Raw genomic sequence first — 17,344 nt, 5'->3', positions numbered from 1 at the left:
AATTTGTGAAACTAAATATGTTGAGTCGTAAAATAATGGATCAAAATTATAAATAGACTAAATTATGGAACGTAAATTTTAATTTTTCCGACCCTAACAACTTGTGACTTGTGCTTCATGAGGTAAGTCCATATGGTTCTTCTGTGATCAAACAACAATGTGTAAGAAATATTGACATCTAAATATGGTGTGTTGTCTATAAAATTCCCATGTGTCAACCTGAACAATGTTAAAGATAGAAAAAAATGGAAGTCTTCGTTGCTTAGCAATGTGATAGATATAACAACAAACTGACTCTGAATGAGAAGTAATAGTGATAATTTAAGTTGTCATTTTGGTTCTATAAATTTTTAAATCATTACGTTTTATCCCATAATTCTAAAAATGTTATAATTTTAATCCCCAACTTTAATTCTGTTAAATTTCTAACAAAAAATTCAACTACACCCCTCAAAACTTAACGAAACTTATATTTCCGTAAAATACTTAACAAATTTAAGGTTAATTGGGGGTAAATTACATTTTTGGTCCCATAAGTGGACTCGATTCTAATTTTAGTCCCATACTAAGGGCAATTCGTACATTTGGTCCCGTAAGTGGATTTTTTTTCCAATTTCAGTCCCGGTTGGGGATTTCCGTTAAAACTTAACGGCAGCTGCTGAAATCCGTTATGTGTTGTTAAATATGGAGGGAAAGCATGTAGAATTGGAGGGAAAGCATGGAGAATTGGAGAAAAAATCAACAACTTGGTGGAAATTACACTATACCCTCTTCCTTCTAAAACAACACCATAAGCCAAGATACAACCAAAAAATAAACTAAAACAGTTTGTTTTCGTTGCATCTGTGCAATTTTGTCCTCCATTCTATTCAGTTTTCGAATCAATCCGGGTATGATAACATTTGCCCTTGCACACATCGGCGGATCTTCCCAATGAAAAAAACCACATCCGCTTCTTTTTTTCGTATACCCAAAAAACCTCCTACCTGGGTTGTCGTTGGTCCATGAGGTTTTCAAAATTGCAAGCCTTCCACAATAACAAAAATTTTCTCTATTACCAGCCATATTTTGTGAGATTTTTTTCTACTAAATGCAAGAGAGAAATGAAGAAATGGGATTTAAATAGAAGGAAGAGGGTATAGTGTAATTTCCACCAAGTTGTTGATTTTTCCTCTAATTTTCCATGCTTTCCCTCCATATTTAACAGCACCTAACGGATTTCAACAGTTTCCGTTAAGTTTTAACGGAAATCCCCAACCGGGACTGAAATTGGAAAAAAAATCCACTTACGGGATCAAATGTGCGAATTGCCCTTAGTATGGGACTAAAATTGGAATCGGGTCCACTTATGGGACCAAAAATGTAATTTACCCTTAATTGGGACTAAAATTGCAATTTTTGAAATTGTAAAATGCAAATATGGTTAATTTAAAAATAATAAAACTAAAATCACAAAAAATTAACTTATATATAAGACATAAAATTCAAAATTTCCCCTCAATTAATTATGTTATACACGCACTCATACACATGGATTAATAAGCCACAATCAACTCGATTAGCACCATAGATCTGACCCTGGCAATTACTTCCGTTTACATATGTTGTGAAATTTGCTACTTTTATCAATGCAAATTTGTCCTAATTCAGTTTGGAAATTTTATTTTGATCACATAATTTGTCCTACAATATAAAAAATACCCCTCTAATTGCATGATTTATAAATCAGTTGAGTAAATCAAAATATACTTTTATTTGATAAATCTCGTGTATTTATACCATCTTTTATTTTATTTTTTCGATCCAAATGGGCCCATACTATTACTTTTTCTAATTACAAAAGTAAACGATCTCTTAATAGACGAAGGTGATAAATGATATTTATAATCAGTGGTCCTATCATATGTATGGATCCACGCACCTAAACATAAAGTGTTATACCAAAAAAGTGTATGAATCCTTATATTATTTACTTATTTTTTGATTTTAAGATGGCAAATTTGTCCTTTCCAAGTCTAATACATAAATGACCATAAGTTCGTAGGACTTTTGTCATAAACCCTGAGGGAAGATGGGAAGGAAAGAAAATAAGTTGGTAAGTATGTATTAAAACGCCCTCCATTTTTCACATTCAAATTAACTTGTATAATAATGTAGAGTTCGGCATATATATTAATGCTGAAAAGGACAGTGAAGTACCCTACCCACCCCCCACCTCACCCCCCAATCCTCCCTCTCTCCAAGCACAAACTTACGTTTGTATATATATAAAACAAACAGGCCTTAACATGCGTATCAAAATCATTCTTGTTTAGATTACAAGAAGTGAAAAAGGTCAAAGTTGGGGGATACAGAAAGGCAAGGGATAGACAACATATATATGCATAAGAAGGTTCCCAGGAATCAAGGGTCAATATCATGTGACTGAGACCCATAACACAAGAAAAGAGTTTCAGTTTCTCCACTTCTCTCTCTCTCTCTCTCTCTCTCTCTCTCCGTGGTAAGAATTTCCCAAGTTTTGGGTACTTAGATTATACTTCAGACTCCAATTTTCTTGTACTACTAACATACAAGTAGCTAGTGTCAGTGAAAGATTTTACTACTGCTGGGCGACCAGCATTTTCTGTCAAGACTTGGTATAAAGAAAATGAGGGTTTCTTCGGAAGGCGATAGGACTAGCAGAAGAAGAAAAACATGGCCGGACAGGGACTCCACCACCTCAAGAATAGCTCTTCTTCTTTGTCTTGCTTTCCTCTTGATTCTTTCAGAAGCTCCCTCCGGTGGCGCACGTCGCTTCCAGGCCAGATCAAAACCCCCGTCTCTCGGCCGACAACATGCAAGATCAGCCTCAAGTCCTCAAGAATTTGTGGAGAGAAGTCACACACATTATTCATCATCAGAAGACAAATTGTATGAAGAGGAGAAGAGATTAGTACACACCGGTCCGAACCCTCTTCACAACTAAGAGACAAAAGGATAAGAGGCTTTGCTACTACGGATTCTAATGGTTAGTTTTAGATTTGAGCTGGAGAAAATCGAGCGTGTACGTATATGTTCCTTCTGCTATCAGCCCTTCTGCTCTCTTTTCATTTTCTCTCTGAATTAGAATTAATGGTAGCATGGCTTTAATTTTCTTTATTTTTATTTTTTTTAGGGTTTTTGCTACTTCAATTCTCTGCGGTACCTCCTGTGAACATTACTGTTCTTGTATTAATTGCTGCAGTTACTGTTGTTCATCTACTCAATCTTTTTTTAGTATTTGATTCTTTTCCTTTGGCAGCTAGCTAGCTGGCTGGCATTCTTGGTCACCCCAATGAGATAAATAAAAAAAAAAAAAAAAAAGACCAATTGAGGACAGTTTTGGCAGTGTGAAGACACGTAGTGCAGTAGGGAATTCTTGAATTTTAGGGGGACAGATTTGATATTTCACAATCAATGTTGGTTAAATGGTCTGCCAAAGTTCTTGAATTCTGAATGTCTATAATTGTGTGTAGAGGTCTAGACTGTGAAAGGGGCCTCAGCAGTACCCAAAAAGGAAAACGAAAGTATGAAAGATTTACGGCAAACTTAAAAGGCTATATATATATACACACACACATACATGTGCATGGATGGAGGAGTAGGGTTTGCGTTTTTAACTAATATATATATAGGTCTAATGCTTTTTATATAATATAATAATTTTTTCATCATTGTCCACTCATTGCAGTGTTGCTTCTAACTCTACACATTATTATGTCCCGAATGATGCTAAAAGATATCGAACATAATTTACAAATGTAAGAATATTTTGGGGTTTATTTTATATTTTTAATAATTATGAAATTTATATCAGGGGATGTGAAGTGTAATAATTAATGAGATTATTTAATTTGAAGATCCAAGGAAAGAATATCCGAGATCATTTTTGAATTGGACTAAATAGTTGGTTCCGATATACCAAAGCTAAGTGTTATTAGAAGATATATCATTTCTGATTGTGGTTAATTATTATGATCATTAAAAGTTAAAATTTACGGTAAATTAATTAATATGAGTTAATTATAATTGCACAATAATTACTATATTTTTTTTATAATTGAGGCCAAATATTAGTTGTAACAGTTAAAAATGATAAATAATTTGGTCATAAGTAAAATTATGATGAATATTAATTGAACATGATCAGAATTAAAATTTCACACCAATGATCATGGTATCATATTGATCTGTCATGTGTAGGGATTAATAATTTTTTTTTTAGTGTGTTTTTGTACTTGTTATGTATAAAACAGATGACTAGTTACACAATAATTATGATTTTTGACATATTTTAGTACAATGACATGTGTTTAATCAGTTTGAGATTATGTATTCAATTTTATTACATAGATCCTGTTTTAGGTAACCCTTGTCTCCCTCCTTTTATGCTTATATATATTTTTGAGTAAATTATATTTTGGCATTTGAATTATGTTCTTGATTATATTTTATCATTTTTTATTTTTTTTGTCAATTTATCATTTCAATTTAATAAAATTTATACAACTATTTTTTAGTCAATTTTTCTACTAAAAAACAACACATGCACGGCACATTTGATATTTAAGTGCAATGTATGGGAAAAAATATCACATATTCAGTGCATATAGTGTTTTTTCCAGCAAAACAACAGATCAAAAAATAATCATATATGACAAAATGTAAATATCATAAAATTAAGATATAATTTGACATAAAAAATTAAACTATAAAATTTAAAAAAGGGCACAGTTTATATGACAAAATGATTTACCCACTATTTTTTGTAACCCAATGATTACTTATTTGATTAAAGTACAACTTATTAAATACAAATAATTAATGTCATATATAAAAAATTAGTGCAGTTCAAAATTAGAATTACATAATAAGTATAATTAATCTCATTCGATTAAATCTGATATGAATAAGAATTTTTTATCTGTCTCACATGCCAGCACCAATTTTCAGAGCTTAAGACACTGGAGTCCCATATTAATCACACATTAACAATGTCTTGTGCGTATTTAGGTCAATTCGAGTGATCGTGACAGATAATGATAAAAAGATGATTTGAATTTAAATCTCATCAAACATGATGGGATTTATTATCCCATCTGGTCCACTTGAAGAGAATTGTATATGATTTTACACATTTGTCTCTAGACATGAAAATATTTTGTTCAGAATAACTCTAATTTTTCAGATATCTACAAAATTATCTGATTTATTTCTTTAACATTTTTCAAGTTTAATTTCTCCAAAATTTTATCAATAAAAATAAATAAGATATATAGTATGATAATTTAATCTCATTCTATATTTTATTCATATTAATTTATACTAACTAATCCCATTTTAAAAGTAAAGGAGGCATATAGGTAATGAAGCGAGCTTGATTATAATGATCATTAAAAGCAAAGTTGCATATGTACGTAGTTTATGTCGGTGCTACCTAGAATCTAGGGATATCACGTTCCTTAGTTCAAACACTTAATTGTGAATCCAAATAAAAACCTCATTTTTTCAAATGAATTAATTATCGTAAAACTATGTAATAAAATTTTTTATTGAAAGTGATAAAAATGGAATTGCTGGTCGAGCTCACATTTTATATATTAGCCGCTGTGGCACGTTATTCTTGTGTGCCTATAATAACTAATATTTTATATTTTAAAATATATTATGAAAAGAAAAAATATGTATAAATCAACACATCATCTATACTAATATAAAAAAAAAAAGGCCCCCCAATATTCACAAACAGTGGTAATGACGCCACCACATCAATTTTTGATAATTCCAAAAATACCCCTCAATTTATTTAACTTTCCAAAATTTACATTAATTGATAAGTTAGTTTTCTTTTATTTCTTTCTTTATTTTCTTTTAAAATATAATGTATTGATTTATATATTTTACTTTTATTTATAATATACTATTAAAATATAAAAAATTATTTATTATATACCCGCAAAAACGACGTGCCATAATGACTAGCATTTCTAAAAAAGAAAGAAAGAAAGCAACAAACGAAAAAGAAAATCAACTTAGGGGTATTATTGGTATAATAATAAAGTTGATTTTGTAATGTTATAACCGCCGTTTTTTAGAGGAAAGGTCTTTTTTTTTTTTTTATATATAGTATAGATACAAGTTTCATATATACGCGGGTTTAAGTACATTTTTGATTTGTAGCTTAATTTATTTAATGTTTTTGTCCTTAACTAATTTTGTGTTAGCATTTTGTTTCTATATCTTTTAATTTTTTCATAATTTCAGTCATTTTTTTCACCAAAGTTCACCCTTTTCACCTGAATAGCGTATGTGCATCTCACGTGACCTTTTAAACTTGGGGTTACTGTTCTTATTGACTTATTTTTTCTTGTCACTAGAAAAAAAATGATTATTGGCTACGATTTTAATAGTTATAGACTAAGATCATGGTAAATAATTTTTGTTGACCACGATTAAATAATGTCACTGTAAAGACGTAGTCTTTCTACCAAGAAAAAAGTTATTTACCATGGTTAAGAGTCATGGTGAAAATAAGCCATGGCAAATATATTGGTCATTCTTACAGATATCACGGCCAATAATTGTAGCATGACCATAGTCAATGACTATTTGCTATGATCAATGATACAGGACTAAAATGCTAGCGTAAAAAGTTAAAGAACAAAAATATCAAATGGCCTAAGTTATGGGACCAAAGATACCTTTAGTCCTTACTATGCTACAGAGACAATGGTAGGCAAGATAGGAAATTATATTCTGGCCCCATATCTTATGGCCAGTACACTTTTCTTTTTATTAGTACTGAATTCTTACTAATAGTTTCATAAATTCCAACATATCTCGTTTTTAGTAATTAATCAAATTTCATTAGTGTTTTGACGGAAAAAATAACACATTGCCCTTATCTAGAAAATAAAAAACTTAAAGGCCTTTTCCTTTAAAAACAATCTAACAGAATCTGATTACACTAATAAAAAATTAATTTTTTCCTATACTATAAAAGACCATAATTTAAAAATTATGATAAATCAATATTATTAATCTCAGTCAAATAAAAATGAATACAAAAATTTAAATTTTTTACTGCGGTATGTAATATTTATCATGATTGTAACTATGACCAAAACATTTGCGATAGATTTAACTATGGCTAGTGTCTTGGCTTCACTTGTAGAAACAACGACTAATGATCATTGCGGTGCCATGATTTATTTATATTCCCCATGATTTTTTTTATAATTATGATAATTAACTATAGCTGAAAATTATATTTCTTTTATCGTAAAAGTGAGAGCTTTTGTGATTTATAGGACTATTCATACAAAATTTGTAACTAATAGAATGAGAAATATATTGAGCCTAAAATATAGGATGAGAAAAATTTCACCGTTGCAAGAACATCATTGATCATTCCGGGTAAACAGTACTCAATCAATGGAATTTTCTTGTGGGGGCACATTTGTACGTACTGACTTCAGGTTTCTCATTATGATAAATATTACCCTGACATAAAAATCTAAGTTCTTTTATATATTTAAAACTTTTATTCTTTTTTTTTTCATGGGTCGATATTGTCCGATTCAGGTTTTGACTTTAATTTTGACTATTAATCGATTAATTAATTATATAGAAAATTCCCTCTTTTTCGTGTTTTATCAGTGAACACTCTGTTTCGATTGTATATTGATTATTTACAACATTGTAGTGTGTGTGTATCTATATATATATATATATTAATAGATATAACTTTTAATTTGTTGTTTCACTGCCACCTTTTAATTTGCATTGATTTGTTATATCATAATACATAATATTAATTTATCATGATTTTTAAATCTTAATGAAATAATTTATTAATAAAGTTAAGAATCCATAAATAAGATAGGAGTAGCAACTTCGTACGAATAGGAAGCTACCGAGCTGTATGACCAGCCTATTTCCGAAGAGAGGAAGGAATACAATAGCAGGTCTATCAATCCTAGTCCGAAAGCGTGTCCGTAATTAAGCCAAGAGAGAAGCAAAGTTGACACAATCCAAATAATTCTTGAATTTAGGCGTAACATAAATGGTAATTATCTCGTGCTGGAAAGTACTATAACAAATTCGCATACAATTTATAACATTCCGGGCCTTTTTTTTTAACTTTGCGAGTCGTTGCTCAATACACAAATTATGTGACTTTGAGTCAAAACGGACAATTGAATCAATCTGATTGGAGCGAGTGGGTGGAGCCAAAGTGGGACGTCATTATTCTGATATTTTCAGTAGATCAACCAACCAAGCGTGACAAACATTAATTTCTATGCATGGAGAGGAGATGAGAATTTGATGTTGTGGTGGTTGGTTTACATAATAGGTGAATTGAATTTGGGGCCCTTGCTTTACGGGGTAACTGGTCCACGGTCGGAATGTTCAAATAAGTGATGATAATATGCCAATTCAGGAAGGAAATAATTACACTAAGCTCCATCCAACTTACCAAATAGTGCTACTACTCATCAAGTGTGTGTGTGTTGTGTGTGCAGGACAGTCTTCAGTATAGTTAAGACTATAATTTCATGAAAGGGAAGTGTGTGTGCGTGTGTTGGATGAGGACCACTTTAGATTATTATGACTACCCAAGATAAGGAAGGCATAGAATTGAAGGAAAGAAAGAGGAAAAAAGAATGACTGAGGATAAAAGTTGGAGCTAGAACAATTGCGGATTGGGATCTTGGTTTCGACTCTTATTGCATCTTCTATTATATTTAACGTATCTGTGTGTTGTGGATATTGAGATCGTCATTTTTATTTTATTTAAGAAAAATGCACATGGCTTGTATATAGAAATAAATTCTCCTGTCGATTAGTTTCACATCCTGCAAATGTAACTAATTATACAAATATGTCGTTTGAATTTTGTATCTAACATGGCTTATAGTACTTGTCCATTGCAATCCGACATTGATACATGAAGTATTAGTTGTTCTGGTTGAAATTTTACAATTTTTATCTTAAAAATTAGGGTTAATTACATTGTCTTATTTATCACCGATTAATTTATTACTGACTTATTACAGGTCAATCAAATCCTTTTCTAACCAAACTACCCGTACATATCATCATACGCTAATGCATGTCAAGGGGCAAATATTTTTTTGCTTAACTTAGAATAAGTCAGTATTAACTATTAATCGGAGGTAGATATAGATTTTTATTCATATATTTTGCTAATATTGTTTGGTGAATTTTGACAACGAAATGATTTATTTATTAGACAAAAATAAATGTCAAGGGTACTTAATATAATTTCTTAAATAGCATAAAATTTACAAGTAATTACACAAATTTTTAGGAGAGTACAATGTAATTATTTCTAAAAAATATGTGTCTTATTAAAGAGGGTTTGAGGTTTATATTTCACTCAAATCCCTTCATTTTGACCAACCTATATAGGATGACATATGGTATACAATTAGTTGTATCCAATAAGTGTAAATCACAGTCATCTTTAAGGTTTGTTATACTTACAAATATTTTGTTATTTGTAAATCAAATTGATATGGTGAAGTGACCAATATTTTCTTTGCAATTATAGATTATACTTTATATATTTTTTTTAAAAAAATTAAAATAATTCTATCGACTAATACATCACATGAATTATCTATTTTACTCACCCCAACTTTTTTTTACATTTTTTCAAATATTCTTTTTATTAAAAAAAATCAGTAAGGATAAAGTAATAAATTTTTACCTCACCCTTTAGGCTACATAATTATTTTATATTTAAGGGAGTATTTTATACTTAAGACGCACGTAGGTTACTTTCAAGGCGAGGATAGATTGCTTTATTTTAAAAAATACAAGAGAATAATATGATATATATTTTTTTATAAAAGGATATTTTACACATTTCGTATATCACAAGGGGATGACATGTATTTTTCCTCTATAATTTATCCATAGATTTATTTGACTAGCCTACTGTATCGCAAAGCCTTTTAAACTGGGCCTTGACTCGGATCCTAGTTCGGGTCGGAACGCAACGCAAGCCTAGAGGCCCTAAACTTCATTTTTCACGTGTCAATGTCATGCTTACTCTCAGCACGGCTAGCAAATCAGCTGGTCTACATCAGAACCGGGTTCAAAATATGAGCTTGTTAAAAATTAAAATAGCAACCGATTAAATCTGGAATTTGAATTTCGTAAGTTTTGCAGTTAAAAAAAAAAAAAAAAAAGAATTTCGAAAGTTTTAAAATTATACATATATCCTTTTAAAAAATTTACTATTTACATTTTGATCCTCTTTTATTAGAATCTAAACAAAAAATATTAACATTAACAAAAAAATTGCATAAATTTTCAATTTTATTTCTCATTTAACATTTCTATGTAATAATTTTGTACTTACGAAGAAAAAAATATAATGATGTTAACCTCTCTCTCTCTATATACATTATATTTATTTTTTCATAAGTACAAAGATATATATAAAAATATTAAATGAGGGGCAAAATTAAAAAATTATGTATTTTTCTTTACTTGCGTCTACATATTCCTTTCAAACCATAATAAAAGGATGTCATGTGTAAATTGAGAATTTTGAGAGGGGGTGTAATATAATTTCAAAACTTCTTTAAAACAAGTGTAAATTAATACTTTTATAGATGGTCTAAATATAATTAACCCTAATTATGAGCATATACATTTACTGATTGACCTAACTCTTGTCTGATTGGATCCTGTTATGATCCATCAATGAAGCATTTAAAAATATCGATATATTAAATTAATATTTGATTTAGAGATATCAATGTATTGAAATATCACCCCTTTTTTCTTTAAAAAATATAATTGTAATTAGATCAACATTTTTTTGGATAAGAATGCCGCATTACATTATTGAACACATTAACATAATTAATCGTAAATGACATATAATTTTTATTTTATTTTTTTAAAATAACTATTTATACTTTTGAAACTCTAGACATTTGTATCTTGATTGTTCTACTTCTAAATTTTTAGTATATTAATCCATTAATATTCTTAGTTTGTTATTGTCAAGGTTGATTTTAAATCCTTTTTAGATTTGTTGTTATTTATATTTATTATTATAAATTTATTCGTCAAAAAATAAATTAAGTTTATTATATAGTCTGAACTATTTTTGTCTAATCATACTTTTTTTATGATTTAATTTATTATTTTTTATTTCATAGAAAATCATAATTTTAAGTAGTTGTTTAGAGGACACTGTAATTTCATAATAATAAAAAGAAAAAAAACACATCTCTGTCTGATCCAGACCTTAATCGATTGGTCTATAGGTTAGGCTTGAGTTCAGAAAGACCCAATTGGGGGTCATTTTAAGGTCTAAAATTGCTTTAGAACCAACTATGAAAAGTAGTGGGCCGATTCTAAAAGAACTTCTTTGGGCTAGTCATTGTCGGCCTTAATCCGACTCAACCTACTGTATATTTTGAAACTAAATAATATATCTATTCTATTAATATGACAAAAAAATTATTAAAATAATTTACAATAAACTTATATAAAATAAAATAATGCCCACATATCATATAAAATTCAAATTCACTTAGACTTATTAAAAAAAATTCATATTGAAATTCCCTATTAAAATTATTTTTTTGAACACTGAAAAAATAGGGTGATTGATGGTAGCAATATTTGGTGTGAAGTATGATGAGTGCATGTCAAAAGTTATTCCTAGCCTGAAAATCACAAATTCTTTGGTGGTAAGGGACAATTTTTATCCAGTGTGATGGATAAATATCAGTAATTGGTATATGAAATTTTTGTAGTCTGAACAAAACCACCTGTCCCAGGATCAATCAACTGCATTCTGGAGGAACACACACACATAAGACACAGCAGGAGGAGGTTCGACCAATAGGATTCAACACGTGTATGAAGGAGGGCACAATAGTCATTTTCGAATCTTCATTCTACGATGTGGCCTCTCATGAGTGGTTGATTCCTACTAACTGAGAGTACTGTACTGTCTAGCACTGGAGAGGGTTGGCGGGAAGAGATCTTAATGAGAGCTGCGCTCAACTGAGGTGAACTTCACCAACCGATGGCTGCACCATCGCCATGGCGATGGCCGTTGAACTACGCTGGCTTTTCTTCTCTCCGTTGTTCCACCACTATTTTGCCTCTCTATTACGTGGGACGACATCGTATTATGACTTGGTCTTCCGATTTCAATTCTTCTTCGTCTTCTTCATCATCATGTGCTTGTTCTGCTAATAATGATTCAAATACTGTGAGAAAGAGAGCGAGAAAAGATTCACTAGAAAAAATCACCAGCGACGGTGATCCAGAAAGCAACGGAATCATTAATACTTCGGTGAAAGGCGGCGGCGGGGGTGTTAACAATAGATTGAGTTTCAAATCGTTATTTGGGAAGCGGGCGTTGTGGCGAAGAATACTGTTCGCTTCGCGGAAAGTGAGGAGCATCATTTTGCTCAATGTGATCACTGTTATTTATGGTACGACTCTCTAGTGTCTTTCGATTATTTTTTACGTTTATTTCGGTCGGTAACGTCTGATTCTTCTGACTTTTATTGGCACTATTGCTGTAGTACATTTCTTCTACTAGGTGTTAATTTTAGGTTTTATAAATCAGTAGTATACTGATTATTAGCTGATGTTAAGTTTAATCTAAAGGAAAGACTTTTTCTTAGATGTTGCAGCTCAGGAGAGAAGTTAATAAACTCAAAGGATGTAGAAAGAATAAAAGGATAGTAACTTTAAATGGTTTGTTATTTGTGGTCACTCTTTTTCATATACTAGGTTTTGAATTTCCTCAATGATGTCATTTGGAATTCCAGAAGAGCAAGAAAGTAGAATGGGGCCAGGGAAATAAAATGATGAAGATAAAGTACAGTCTAACCTACAAAATCTACAAGAGAGTTAAAATTTTAAAGCAGAGATGTAAATGCCGTTCACCCTTTAGTTGACGACTTGTGTGTGTGTCGTAATCTAATAGCATTTCCTCTGAAAGTGAGATGATAACAATGTACTATTATGAAAAAAATGGAAAGTAATGTCTTTTTATGTCTCTGTCCTTCTATCATGATTAACAGAATACAATTGATGGATTTAGTTATGTATAGAGTAGTCCTTTGGCTCTATTGGAACGTTAAGCAATTAAAAGCTTGTAGTTTACATTGGCCTATGTTCTGATTGGTTTTGGTGGAAAATATTTTTGAGAAAGTGATAGAGAGAGTCTGGAGTGTTCCTTAGATGTATAACCTCTTCTGAAGAACTGTAGTTGCAGAAGATTGTTGAGAGCTTTGAGTAATCACAGTGCGTAAATGCTCCTACAGGCTACATTAAATCACATTTGAAAGATGTGTCCGCGGCAAATCCTGTTGAACCATGATGAACTAAATTTTTTCAGTTTATGTAATTTGATCTAAGTTGCAAGTGGTTACTTTGTACTGATCATATCTTTGTAAATTGATCATGTTGATATATGTTAGGTTGATATGGTTAACTTCAATGAGAAAGAACCAGGGTTAAAAACTTTAAGTTGTTTGCTGATTTATTTACAATTACAATTGACAAGAGTATGTTAATCTTGCTGCAGCTAGTAACATTCCAGTGGTCAAGGAAGTTGAAGCAATTATTGATCCTGAGGTCTTCAATGTCATGCGATTTGCTGTGGCTGCCATTCCATTTATTCCGGTTGTTCTCCAGGCTAGAGATGATGTTAATACTCGTAATGCTGGGATAGAATTGGGATTTTGGGTAAGCCTAGGATACATTATGCAAGCGCTTGGACTCCTCACATCTGATGCTGGACGAGCATCGTTTATTTCTATGTTCACTGTAAGAAATCCTTTAATTGTGTATTCCTTTATGAACTGTCTCAGTAATTGATAAATTTTGTTTTCTGGGCCTGCTGAATGGTTCATTCCCTGCTCATTAATGGTTGATGTCCAGGTGGTAGTTGTGCCCCTGATTGATGGCATGCTGGGATCTGCAGTTCCTCCACGTACCTGGTTTGGAGCTCTCATGTCTATAATTGGGGTTGCAATGCTAGAGTCCAGTGGATCACCTCCATGTGTAAGTTGGTGATTTTCCTACACTTTGTGATGGTAACTTGTTTCTTCTATATAGCATTTATATGGCCAATATCACTTATTACCATAAACCGCAACTTTCTTTTGTTCGTCCCCCTACTTTTAAGAAACTAAGTACATTTATGCTCGTGTTGTCTGTTTCCAGGTTGGAGACTTGTTAAATTTCATTAGTGCATTGTCTTTTGGAATTCATATGCTAAGAACTGAACATATTTCAAGAAGTACAAAAAGAGAAAATTTCTTACCACTCCTTGGATATGAGGTTGGTACTAATTCATGTATGCTTGGCTAAATTTTACTTTTTGTCATAAGCTTCCTGAGTGTAAACTTTTGCTTCTTATAGGTATGCGTTGTCGCCTTTCTATCGACTATTTGGTATTTCATTGAAGGTTGGTTTACTGGTGGCATCCAAGAATTAAATCCCTCGTCTTGGACATGGGAAACAATCTTGGTTTGGATTTCAGTGTTTCCTTGGATACCTGCACTTTATACTGGAATTTTCTCAACAGGCTTATGCTTATGGGTAGAGGTACAATCTTTATTGTACTTATCGAACTTCAATGTTGAATTTTAATTGACGAAGGTTTATTCTTGTTTATGTTTCACTTGCTGATGTATTCCGGGGTTTGGGTTTCTGGGAGTTGTGGGTTTTGAGAGGTTATGTCCAAGTTTTACGTGCTGATTCTCCTTTTCTGCTTAGCTCCTTCTAGGATATACATTCTTCTTTTTGGAGTTTACTCTATATCTCCATCCTAAGTAATCTGATTTTGTGTTGTAAATTTGGGAAACATCTTTTTCTTTTTATTAATTCATGATACTGACGAATTTTGATGTTAGAAAATTTCGGATGACATAATCATTAGAGCATAAGTGGTTTTTGTTTTTCGCCTTCTTTCTCCTTACCTACTTGTCCTTTTATCAGCTAACAAGATTTCCTCTTATTCAGCAATCCTAGGTTTTTGCACCTCGAACATCAGTTAAATGATTTTCGCTGAATCTCTATCATATATTGATTTAAAGATAATTTTGCAGATGGCTGCCATGCGTGATGTTTCTGCCACAGAAACTGCAATAGTTTATGGGTTGGAACCAGTTTGGGGTGCTGGATTTGCTTGGTTTTTACTTGGTGAGAGATGGGGTGTTGGTGGATGGATTGGGGCTGCTCTTGTGCTGGGTAAGACACTTTTCCTTTTTCTTATTGGTCCATTCAGCTGATTTTTTTTTTTGAAAATATTATGATGCCTAACCGCAGAGGGAATTTTAAATGGTACTTACTTCTGAAACTACATTTTGTTTGATTGTGTTGGCTAAGGATCGTCAAAAATTTCGAACCCGTACAGATTTAAAGTTCTGAACACTGCGATTTTAAATCCTAACATGTACCCAAAAAGTGATGTAAATCCTAATGGTAGGGTCAGCGTTCTCTGCTTGCTTGTCTACAGAGATTGGTATCTACCGCCATTTATGTTTCTACTCTTAACTTAACTTTTGAGTTTTGAATGTCAAATCCAGGAATTTAATTCAGATGCATGGTCTATATGAATTAAAACTTGAGGGCCGAAAAATGGCTGGCTGAGTGATTTCTTCTGGGAGATATTAAAGTATTTTTCTTGTCACTCTCTTGTGTAGGTGGAAGTTTAACAGTGCAGATAATGGGAGCTACATCCGACTCTCAATCCAGAGGATCCAAAAGGGACACCGCAGAAAGCGATGATTTGTTATTTCCAGATAAGCAGAATAGTTTTTCAACATCTCCAATAGTTGTCAAGAATAGAAAGAATCATCCGACTTAATAAAGAAGTGAGCATATTGCTTATTTCTTCTGTCATTTAGAGTCTTAACTAATATCTATCCTCGTGCCCTTGTGCATATGTGAATCACGAGGTGGTAGTTTGACCAAATATAAAACAATTAGGAAGCTATCCGCGCTTTCTCTTTATGTGTACAGATGTAGAAAATGATACTGTTAGCAAAAATGTAAGTCAGCATTTCCACGTATCTTCTATGCTTATCACACTTGTTACAAATGTCAATATATAGAATGCAAGGGACTTAGTACTCAAATTGATTCCACATCTCGCCCTGTACCTGCAATTTCATGGCTTAGATAGTGCCTGTGGCACAGAAGCTAAAAATGAATAATAGAAGATTGTTTGGATCACTAAGTTTTGACCAAAGAGATCGGCGCTCAGGCAGAGTACAAGGATAATAAAATTTGCAAACAATGACAATTGAATCATCTAATGCCACCAGAACCTACATGATAGTTTACTGACTGTTTATGGTTGATTTCTGAACCATCGGAGTGGCTTCTAAATTACAAAAATAAGATGATTTTCTCAAGTGTGCAATATCTTTATAGATCTTGGATATTTCAAGCTTTGGTTGCTTACAGCTTACAAGCCTCAGGCTTGGAACATATCCCTGTTATTGTAACATTATATTCCTTCCTAAGACTTAATGATTACTTGTGATATCTAATGAATAAGGAAGAATCGTCGTGTTGATAGTATTGCACCTAAAAGTTCTTTCACCTTGTAAGGTGGGACAACTTGATTCCCTTTGCCGAAGACATGATTTAGTGAAAGCACACTGTTGAAAGGAATAAGCATATGACCAATGTAATACCTGTACAGTTTCATTCGTAAAGTACCATTTTCAGCAGCACCCTTGGATTCCAATCACACCCCATCAGCCGAGTAGTTAAATGGGAAGTACCATTAGTGTTCTTCTTTTACCTTTACAAAGGCATGTCACAGGTCATTTCACTACTTGTACTCCAACATTTGACGATAAGTGTCTCTTGTGCGTGGGAAATGCTTCTGTAGTGACTAGTAAAGCTATACCCCAGCAGTGGCTTGTGGCTTGTTGAATGACTATGTCACTTAAAAATTAAAGCTATTAAAGATAAGATCAAGATTCCGACAGTGCTTGTAGAATAAACTCAACAGTTAATCAATGTGGAATCAATTCTGGTCGAGTGTTCTTTTACTGCAATATAAGGAAGCCCACAAGCTCTAATTCCACCATCAAGTTCCCAGATTTGTGCCCTAATCTGATTAAGCACTTCCTGTAAATTGAGACTACAGAAACAATGGCTCAACTCCATAAGCTTCAGCTCCAAACTCAGATCAGCTCATCTCCTGACAAAATATTTGACGTTTACAAGAACAAAACCTATCTCATGCCCAGCATTAGCCCTGACAAATTACAAAGCATTCAGGTGCTTC

At 32.2% G+C, this 17,344-nt stretch overlaps 2 protein-coding genes across 2 annotated transcripts in view; both read left to right on the top strand.

The window, feature by feature from the left end:
* LOC105156238 lies at positions 11,944 to 16,178 on the top strand. Its single transcript, XM_011072313.2, has 7 exons — positions 11,944 to 12,515; positions 13,619 to 13,860; positions 13,975 to 14,097; positions 14,260 to 14,376; positions 14,458 to 14,643; positions 15,147 to 15,288; positions 15,744 to 16,178. The coding sequence occupies exons 1-7, from the start codon at positions 12,101 to 12,103 to the stop codon at positions 15,905 to 15,907; spliced, it is 1,389 nt and encodes a 462-aa protein (XP_011070615.1). The 5' UTR covers positions 11,944 to 12,100; the 3' UTR covers positions 15,908 to 16,178.
* Positions 17,035 to 17,344, top strand: part of LOC105156236 (MLP-like protein 28) — a gene marked incomplete in the record, with an annotated part of 926 nt that continues 616 nt past the window's right edge. Inside the window, 1 exon segment of the mRNA XM_020698270.1 lies at positions 17,035 to 17,344. Within this exon segment, the coding sequence (XP_020553929.1) occupies positions 17,209 to 17,344 (136 nt within the window).

Source organism: Sesamum indicum, linkage group LG2, assembly GCF_000512975.1.
Source record: "Sesamum indicum cultivar Zhongzhi No. 13 linkage group LG2, S_indicum_v1.0, whole genome shotgun sequence".
NCBI lineage: Eukaryota > Viridiplantae > Streptophyta > Magnoliopsida > Lamiales > Pedaliaceae > Sesamum > Sesamum indicum.
This window is presented reverse-complemented; position numbering and strand designations above follow the sequence as displayed.

Bases quoted from the DNA above. Each gene is read 5' to 3' on its own strand.
- LOC105156238 (XM_011072313.2), top strand. From the start codon at position 12,101: ATGGCTGCACCATCGCCATGGCGATGGCCGTTGAACTACGCTGGCTTT. The intron at 12,516-13,618 runs GTACGACTCTCT...ATCTTGCTGCAG, and splicing joins TGTGATCACTGTTATTTATG to CTAGTAACATTCCAGTGGTC. The intron at 15,289-15,743 runs GTAAGACACTTT...TCTCTTGTGTAG, and splicing joins TGGGGCTGCTCTTGTGCTGG to GTGGAAGTTTAACAGTGCAG.